Source organism: Mchenga conophoros, linkage group LG3 (assembly GCF_057382185.1).
Source record: "Mchenga conophoros isolate Kocher_MC1m ecotype Shallow Benthic linkage group LG3, M_conophoros_male_GT1.1, whole genome shotgun sequence".
Classification (NCBI taxonomy): domain Eukaryota; kingdom Metazoa; phylum Chordata; class Actinopteri; order Cichliformes; family Cichlidae; genus Mchenga; species Mchenga conophoros.
In genome coordinates, this window is record NC_140528.1 from 50,078,629 (window position 1) to 50,088,763 (window position 10,135).

Consider the following 10,135-nt stretch of genomic DNA (forward strand, 5'->3'; position numbering starts at 1 on the left):
CTTTTACTTGAGTAAAGAAGTTAAGTCAGTACTTCAACTTTTACTAAAGCAGTGGTTCTCAAACTTTTCACAATGAGTACCACCTCATAAAATATATGGCTCTTGAAGTACCCTTATGACCTTATGACCAATCTTCTAAAGCTGTTTAACTTCTAGAGAGAATCGCAGCAACTACATGATGAAGCTTTCAACTCCAAGACAAACTAAGACAGTTTTCGTGTAGTATGAGTATGAGGGTGTGACACAGGCCCTGTGTATTTTTTACATTGCAGTATTTTAAATATTTTATAATATTTCTGAGTATTCCATCATATTATGCTTTACTTATGTTAAGATTATAAAGCTGAAACAATGATTAGAAACGTTTCTGTTAGCAGCACCCAGCAGTTTATCTTCTAACCCTTTCTTGTTTCCCAGCGTCAGAAACAATTAAAATGCTGATTCTTTAAATGTCATCACAAGAGTTTATTAAGCATGAAACATGAAGCTCCATCCTGTTAATGCTGTTTGTGTTTTACTTGAAATGATCCTGTTTTTATTTTAACCTCTCAGTATATTTATAATTCAAATGAGTTGAAGGATAACAATATTGGACTGAAGTCCTGAATTTAAATCTTTTCTCTGTTGTTTGTGTTCTTTTTTATTCTCTCCAATGGTTCTCAGCGCCAACTTACTGAACAGCATCAAACTGAAAACCTTAAATTTCGTTTTTCCTCATGATGTTATAAGTAGTTTCTATTCACAGTCCGAGATCTGCGGCTCCCAGCTGATGTTGTCATCATGAATCTGAACTAGAAGGTTCACCTGCTGAGAGCTTCTTCCTCATTAACTTCCTGGTTTTGTATGAGGAGGTCTGTTTTCTGTTTAAAATGAAAGACAATTCAAAGATTCACTGAGTTATACTGAACACGACAAGTTTAAGAAACTTTAAACTGTGACAGAGCAAATGATATTCTGACACAAACCATGTGTCAAAAAATGTGTTTTGATCATTTTATATTTACAAAACTTACAAGAAAATCCTGTTTTTCTGACAGACTTACGTGTTCTTTACAATTCTGATAAACAATAAATCCCCATGAGACCAGAGAGATACAGATGTATACAGCCACGACGATTGCTAACCAGAGTACCAGGAAAAATTCTAAGGTACAAAAACAGGAAAAACATAATTCAGTGTTAATGATGTAAACGAGCACATTTTAAAAACAGGAAGTGGAATTGACCATTAAATAAGCAGTATTACTCTGGGAGGTGAACACCAGACTTTATTTACATGTTTCTGATGCACAGAGAATTTAATTTATCACCACTTACAGTCTGGTGACCTCCAGCTTACATCGGGCCTTTTGCCCAATGACAGCCAGGAAAGACTCGAGGCCCCAAAACCCAGAATTAGATAAAACTGATATTTGACATTTTGAAGCAGAACCTCAGTATGTTTACCTGAAAGAGCTACAGGTTTATGGGAGGATTTTACTTTGTTGTTCATATAGACTCAGTTTCACTTCCATAGAACGAGCCTAGTCTTAGACTCTCTTTAGTCTGAGACTGAACTAAATCCATTTCTAGAAAACTGTGTATTCTGTTCTGGTAAATTAATACAGTGCTCAGATTTGGCCCATATCTCCTGACTGTACTGTGTATAAACAATATAACAAATGAATGATTTTAGTGTTTTTGTAAACTGTAAAGTTATTATTATTATTTTTTAATATATATATATATATATATATTTACTTATGCCTTTGGTCACATCATCCAAATCTGGCCTCTGGAAATTTCCAGGTTGCTGAGTTGTTTCGGTCTTCCCAGATTTTGATTCTGAAATTTAAAAAATAACATATTTTTTTTAATTTTAGCTCAGGTGGTAGAGCAGGTCACTTACTAATCAAAAGGTCGGTAGTTCGATCCCAGTCTGCGTGCTAAATATTTTTTTTGTCTGTGATGCATCATCACAGTATGAATGTGTGTGAATGTTAAACACTGTGAACATGTGAGACAGTATAGACCAAAAAGGGCTCGTGTCAATGGGTGAATGTACAAGTTGTGTAAAGCACAATGAAGAACCAAAAAACAAACAAACTGTTGTGATGAGAGAAACAGTTTGTAGCTCTTCAGTGTTGGTTTCCTCACATGTCCTGATGAAGCTGCTCAGTAACAGTGTCACTGAGGTTGGACACTGTGGATTTCTGTGGTCGACTCAGACTCAGAGGCCTCCTTCAGGGATGTTACCTGGACCAGCAGCTTCATGAAGAATTAGCCTCACGTGTGTGTAAGCCACAAAGACTCTTGTGTTAAAAAGTCCAACTTAAAGCAGAAATGACCATGTTTACAGTCTTCTACATCAACCAGTGTTGGTCTCCATGGATAGTTTCATATCATCTCTGTGTAGACTTCCTATATGTCTGTTACTGTACTCAGCACTAATTAGCAGGTGTGTGTCTGTGTGATGCAGTTTATGGATGTAATTTTCTAACTACACAGTTTTTCTGGTAATTCTATTAAAAATGCTCCAAAAGGAAACATCAGCTCTAGAACAGTGAAGAAGATCCAGTTCATGGACTCAAATCAGTGAAAGTGGGGCTACAGCTGCTGGTGTCTGAAACTCCATCAATCAAACAGGATATTTATAAAGACACAGTTTTTATGAAAGTGGAAACTAAAGATTTGTGTTCATCACTTTGAAAGCCTGTAACAATTATACACACCAATTTTATCTCAGGTTTGAACCATGATTGACGTTAACAGCTCACAGTGATCACATGTGTATAAATGAATTGTCTTACCAGAGACGGTGACTCTGCAGCTGTTGTAGCCGCGGCCATAACCTGTGTCCACCTCACACAGGTACAGACCCGAGTCCTCAGTCCTGAGTCTGGACAGCTGGAGTCTGATTCGTCCTTCTCTGAGGGCGTCTTTGTCACTCTGGACTCGTCCAGAAAACTCTTCATCCTCTGAGAACTCGACACCATCAAGCAGATAATACAGAGTTGAGGGTTTCTGATCTTTTTTCATGTAACAGAGGATGTTCAGTGCTGAGATGGACGTGTCTGGTTTGGTGGTGAACGTCCACTCCAGTGTGATGTTGTGGTTCTCCTCTGCCTGATAGGAGCTCTGTGTCACATCCACTACAAATGATCCTGTTGAGGAGACAGAGAGGAGCAGACACACTCACAACTTTATACAACATCAGAACTGTAAAACACAGCAATAAACGAAGCATCATTTCTGTTATAAATCCAAAGAACTTCAAGGCCCCCACAACACAGCCAGCCATGTTCAGTCGTTCATTCTTTCATAACTCTATATTGTCCTCCTGGTCGTTCTGGCTAGTTTCCAACAATTGTGAATTTGAGAACCATTTTTTTTATGTTTAAACAAAACAACCAAAAATGATCATAGATGAGTTTAAATGCTCAGCAGTTTTTGCTCACCTCTGCAGAGGACGAGTGTCAGAAGCAGCACAGCAGCAGAGAAGGCCGAGGGTCTGTGTGTGAAGATCACACTGATCTCCTGAAGAGCCATCACTCATTACTCTGAAAATCAACAAGCAAAACAAGCTTCTTGTTACTCTCTGCATCTCACAGGAAGCAGCCCAGCAGTCTAATATAACATCATGTGTTTTATTCTAAATGTCAATGTTTCTGATCCTTTAACAACATTAAAGAAATCTCACCTCAAGGTTCTCTGTGGCGCGTTTCTTCATTTGTCTACTCCGAACAACATCTCCAGACTGCAGATCCTGTACTGTGGATCAATGAGTTCCTCCACTCTGTAACAATAACAGGAAAACAGGTTCAGTTCCAGTGAAATTGTCACGGACCTGTGTCTGAAGGACCCAGGGTCTTTGAATAAGTATGGACGTGTATTTTTTGTGCTGCTGTCCTGCTTCCTAATGTTTGTGTATAGCTGGGTGTGTATGTGGGTGTGGCAGAGCACCTCTTCCTCAGCCCTGGTGGGGGTGTCAGCCAGGAGCCTGGCCACACCTGAGGACGAGAAACGCACACACACCTGAAGTTGATCAAGCCTCGTCTGGGAGCTATTTAATAGTTTGTCCGAGCGTTCCTTGACGCTGGACTGTTGCATGAGACTCCACATTAGTGTTGTTAGTGTCAAGTCCAGTGAGTGTATGCCCACAGTAGTTGAGTGTCCTGATAGCTGCTTCTATCGTTTCTTTCAAAAAGAGCCTGGAAAGCCAGCGAGCACGTGGAGAGCAGACACACGGGAGCGGAGAGCACGAGGCACGGACTTATTGGGGAAGAAGACACGGCACGGGAGTCAGGGGAATGCATCGGGATTGTTTGTGTGAATATTTACTGCACTGTAAATAAACGCACTGTTCACCGCAGCATTTGGATCCTTTGCCCAGACAAACCGTGACAGAAGTCACATTCAAGAAGCTGTTTCAGTGTTTAGCTATTAAGCAGTTTCAAAATAGTTTATATGTAAACAGACCATTAGATCATCACTGATTCAATAACAGAGAATGATGATTTTAAATATTCTGGTCAGGCTTGTACTGGGAGAAAAGATCAGCCTGGACCAAAACTTCCAGGCTGATCCCACAGATGCTGTGAGGCAGTGTGTGTTTGTTTGCAGTGTTTCTCTAAACTTTTCTGTCTGTGCAGGCTTCCAGCTGCTCACCAAAGCACACAGACCTTTTCTGTAGCACACATGCGTTGAATGCTGTAGTGTTGTTGTTGGTATTAATATTGGTGGTGCAGCTGCTGAAATGTCAATTATTGGACATATTTTACTGCATTTACCCAGCATAACTAAGGGAGGATTCAGGGTTACCTGGTCCAGCCCTAACTATATGCTTTAGCAAAAAGGAAAGTTTTAAGCCTAATCTTGAAAGTAGAGATAGTGTCTGTCTCCCGAATCCAAACTGGAAGCTGTTTCCACAGATGAGGGACTGACACAGCATCTGTTGTGCTGAACAGAGCTCATTAATATGCACAGCAGTCTCAAACTAGAAAAATAGCTGAAAATCACATTACAAATGAACAATAACTATGAGACACCAACACATTACTGGAATAAGTGATACTGAACATGAACGTCAGAATGAGGCACGAGTCTTTGGCATAGTGCTTCCTCTTGAATCGTTACTATATTTTCTTCTCTAACTTTGATTGACAGAGAGCAGAACAAATCTGATGATTTGATGACGAATTTACCCAAACACCTTCAAACTTTAAGGATTATTTCTGAGGAAGCTGAAAAGTCGTGTTAACTGATGATTGACACAGTTCAACACAGACAGGTGCAAACTCAGTTTAATCTATGCAAATTCAACAAATGTGCTTCATCTTCAGTCGTCTCAGACAGCTGGGCTCCTGAGTTTGTATCAAGCAGTCATTCTCAAAGGAGAAACTGAAATGATTCATGTGAGTTTTCCACCCACTGTGTAAACAGCAGACCAATCAGCAACAGTCTGTTGTCAGCTCAGTGTTTAACTCTATTTGACAAATATATTAAAGAAAAGTGTCTGATGGTGGTCCGTGAAACACTCATCAGAAACATCAATCTGCATATTCAGAACAAAACACTAACATCCAAAATAATTAGGTTACATTTATTTTTCTTAAGAAGCAGATACTGTGATACTGTGTTCACTTGTTAAAATGATCATCTTTAACTGAGATTATTCAGCAGGGTTGGGGTTAGGTTATGGCCTTTTATTTTGAAATTAACCTCTTTCCATATCAGTGTAACTTAAGCTCATAACCATAACTGAAAGCTCAGAGTTTCTTTTAAGTCACCTCGATAAGTCCAAAGTCTTTATAAACATAAATACAGCTTTTCTCACTTTGCTGCTACATTTGGAGCTTTGTGGGAGCTTTTAACAACTGACAGAAACATTTATCATCTTGTATGTGCTCACGGTTTGACAGAGAAACAACAGTCTGACTTTATTCGGTAACATGTAGAAAAAAATCCCTATGTTTTTCCATCACACATTTTTTTTCATTATTAGTTTCTTGTTTTTTGAGTTCTCCAACTAAAAAAAAAACAAAAAACAAGACTTACCACAGATAAAGACCCCAGACTCCGACACAGTGATCCAAACTGTTGCTGTGAAAGTGAAACGAGTTTGTTGGAGCCGAGTAGGTAACAGGAACTTAGACAAGGATAAACATGTCACTGCAAACCAGACACTCAGGTCGGATCAGTTTCTAACATTCCTTGATGCAAAGCCTATTCATCAGGTAAACACTGATCATGACAAACACAGGGAAGGTTTCACTTTATTACATACTGCGTCAGATCAGTACAGATCATGTGTAAACCAAAAATTAGCTTAAAATGGTTTCAGCAGTTTCTTCTCATCTTCAACAAAAAGCTCACGTTTTTCCTAGCATTTGCATTTCATTCTGTCTGTAAACACAACAGCTCTGAAAGTTTTGAATGTATTCTGATAAAACTCTGTAGGCTGTAGCAGGATCATGTTATAATGATCCAATAAAGTTTGATTTACATCCACCGAGGTCTTCATGGTCAACTTTATGACTTGCTGTTAAAAAATTGACAAAAAGCACTGTGTAATGTCAACATTTACACGTATAAAGATTTAAAACATCATGTCACATTTTACCTCTGAACTCTCCCTAAGGCCAATAGATCAACCTGAAAGTCAAAGCAATTATATATAAAACTGTTTATTTAAAACTATATTTCTTACTGTGTTTGCTGGTGAAAGATGGAACTCCGACCTCTTCTTTAGGGTCAAATATGGTCAAACTTTCATAACATGTATTTTTATCTGTAATTCATTTTCTGCTGCCTCTATATCGGTGACGTTTTTGCATGACTTTGTTTACCATGTGCATTACTGTAATGCACGAAACAAAGATATTTATTAAGAGAAGTTGATATGAATTTTTCTTAAAATCAAATGAATTCTGCACAGAAAGGACACAGCACAGCTGGAGCTCTGTGTGTTCAGCCTCTGAAGTCTGCAGGTGAACCAGCCTGTAGCTCCAGGTCATTTGCAGAGTTTCTGACCTCAAACAACAAACATCAGAGGTCTTTGTGATCAGATCACGGTCTGTGTTGGGTCTGTGTTTCCAGAAGCCCCGCTAGTTTAGAGACTTATTCATCACGAATGAAACAAGACATAACAGAACATCTTCAACCCGCTAGCGAGGGAAGTTTTTGGTCAAGAACCAGCTCTTGGAGCTCACGCTCCTGTCTCCAGCCCAAAATCCTTCAAAGAGCAGCTTCCCTTGCAGCTATTTATTGACATGATAGTTACAATACAGAATACAACACAAACACCTCCCACCATAAAAGGCACTATGTGTGTGTATGTGTAAGCACATGTATGCATGTGCAAGAAAGTGTGTGTGTGTGTGTGTGTGTGTGTGTGTGTGTGTGTGTGTGTGTGTGTGTGTGTGTGTGTGACCTCCTGCTGACCAAAAGGGTCATAAAAGCAGGAAGCTTACAACAGAAGAAACAGATCTTTCAGGTAGGATGTATCTGCAATAAAACCTCCCCCAGCACAGAGTGGCGGGAGAGGTGGTCAGAGACAAAAGAATGTCTTGATCCTATAGATTGAACTAAGACCTTACAAATTTAAGAAACACAATGACACATTCAATGCACCGTTGTTTTTGGCAGTGTCAGTGTAGATTCATACACAGCTCCTCACGTCATTCACCTCCTATTGCAGCAAAAGTTCACAGTTAATTCATGTAAGCAGTTAACCTGCTTCTCATTGATCTCATACACAGTAAACTACAGGGTGGGCCATTTATATGGATATACCGTAATAACATGGGAATGGTTGGTGATATTAAAGTCCTGTTTGTGGCACATTAGTATATGTGAGGGGGCAAACTCCTCAAGATGGGTGGTGACCATGGTGGACATTTAGAAGTCGGCCATCTTGGATACAACTTTTGTTTTTTCAATAGGAAGAGGGCCATGTGACACATCAAACTCATTGTTAATGTTACAAGAAAAACAATGGTGTGCTTGGTTTCAACATAACCTTATTCTTTCATCAGTTATTTGCAAGTTTCTCTTTGTTCACAGCCATTGACATGTCGAAGAGGTTAACACGTGAAGAGTGGATCGAAATTGTGTTGATATCTGGTGAACGCAGTAACCGGGTCATTGCAGCAGATTTCAATGCAAGACACCATACGAGACCACCCATCTCCCATGCTACAGTTAGCAAACTGCTTGCTAATTTTCGTGAAACTGGTTCAGTGTTGGATTTCTCAAAATGTGTACGCAAGAAAACTGTCACTAATGAAGAAACATCAGTGGCTGTCCTAGCTTCATTCAGCAAGAGCCCACAGCGTAGCACTCGTCACATGTCACTGCAGAGTGACATGTATAAATATATATTTTAACTCAAAAATAGTTTTTAAATTTAATGTTGCTGAAACAACAAAATAAAAAATCTATCTTATCGAGAAATCACTCATCTTTGGAAAAGAGAGTTTATTACAGAGAAATGGCTCTTTCCAAAATAAAAGCTATACTATACGCTTCTTCTGGGCTATATTCTCAGCAGCATATTAAACATATCAGGTCCCCATAAGGAGAATCATGTGCTAACGGCTGTCTAAATGACTCGGGTAAAGTTAGTGGCATGCTTGTTGTTTTTGTCTGCTTCCACTTGTCTTTGCACTAGGATGATGTCGGCGTAAATGTGCAGTCATATTTATTGTGTTCCCACTAGTGCTGTCAGCGTTAATCTCGTTAAAATGACTTTAATGCCATAACGCGGCAAATCTCCATTAACGAGTTACCGCGGATCGCCCCGTGCGTGGGGCTGGATGACGTCAACACATTAACAAGCTAACTGCGCTAACACACTAGTTCCCACCAATGTAATTGAGCACTGCATGGCACATCCGACATACTGTTTTACTTTTGTCCATCAGGGTCATACTTCACATGAAAACCAAAATAGCTCCAAACGCCAGATCCGAATGAGGGAGGGGGAGGTTAAATTCCGGGTAGCGTTGAGGCAGTTGCCATGTTGCAATGAGCTTAGCTTCTGTCTCACTAGCTTGCGCTGCACTCAGTGGACATGTCTGTGTAGGTTCTGAGTCATCCAGGTCATCGTAGTCAAAGGAGCTTTCAAAGAAAAGCGTCTGGACTTCTTTAAGTTGCTTGAAGACGTTTCGCCTCTCATCCAAGAAGCTTCTTCAGTTCTAAGGTCAAATGGTGGGGAGTCCCAGATTTAAACCTAGTGGGAGTATCCCCACACAGAGGGACAAAAGGACCCCCTGATGATCCTCTAATCGCCTGAGCCAAGGTGTGAAAATGGGTGTGGGTCCCAATCAGCCAGGGTAAGTGGATCTGCGCTCGACAGTGCAGCCTATGCGGAGTAGTCGAATGCAGATACACTGAGCTCTTGACACAGACAGCATCATCAGAAGAAAAGTTGATAAAACAAATTAAAAATTTGGTATTATTTGATACATATGCGTACCGAACTGAAAGCACTGTATCAAACGGTAAAAAAACGGTAAAATGTATTTTATATGTGTTTATATGTGTTTCAAATTGTGCTGCCTTTACACACAGACATGTTTCATGACTTTGCTTATGCATATTTAGCCCGGATGAGAATTTGGGAGCAAGTGGTCATAATTCCCATGGACTAAAAAGCAATAATCAAAAATGTGTTCACAGTTAAGCCCATGTGATGTAAATTTAGCCTGAATGTAATGTGCATTGTAATATGTCACAACAGTCAATGTAGTAAATTAGAGCAACAAAACTAATATGTCAATAATTAAGTGTGATTTCCTACAAACAATAAAAATGAGAATAAAGAAAAAAAGTTTCCATTATGATATCAGAGTTTGTTAGCTGTGATCCTTGAGCCGCAATAATGAACCAAAGCAAAGTCTCCAGAACACGAGAGCTTCATGTTTAACCAGAGGTGAGAAAAATCTGAAAACTAATATTTATTTCATTGAGCCAGGTCTTTTTAAAAAATGTTTTTGCTGCTTTAAAAGTAATTTCAAACTTTTTGATGCATTTGATGCACAGAGTCAGCTGTAATGTGATGCAACACTTCATGCTTTTGTTTATGACGTTGAAGAACTGACTTTTTTTTGTTCACTGTGTTAAAGAAAGAAAGAAAAAAAAACACACACACTAA

At 39.4% G+C, this 10,135-nt stretch overlaps 2 protein-coding genes across 3 annotated transcripts in view; one reads left to right on the forward strand and one right to left on the reverse strand.

Annotated features, from left to right (window-relative positions):
• LOC146579219 (uncharacterized) overlaps positions 1-10,135 on the forward strand; it is a 176,529-nt gene that overhangs the window by 97,360 nt on the left and 69,034 nt on the right. The window lies entirely within an intron of this gene.
• Positions 129-6,114, reverse strand: LOC146579229 (uncharacterized). 2 transcript variants are annotated; one of them, XM_085262482.1, is made up of 8 exons: positions 6,037-6,114; positions 3,943-3,989; positions 3,680-3,775; positions 3,438-3,539; positions 2,790-3,143; positions 1,741-1,824; positions 1,044-1,144; positions 129-860 (listed from the first exon to the last, which is right to left on the reverse strand). In XM_085262482.1, exons 4-8 carry the CDS (start codon positions 3,526-3,528, stop codon positions 801-803), a joined length of 690 nt encoding a protein of 229 aa, XP_085118608.1. In that variant the 5' UTR covers positions 3,529-3,539; positions 3,680-3,775; positions 3,943-3,989; positions 6,037-6,114; the 3' UTR covers positions 129-800. The 2 variants fall into 2 exon arrangements, with proteins under 2 accessions (XP_085118608.1, XP_085118617.1); XM_085262491.1 differs by lacking the exon at positions 3,943-3,989 and having other exon boundaries at positions 6,037-6,090.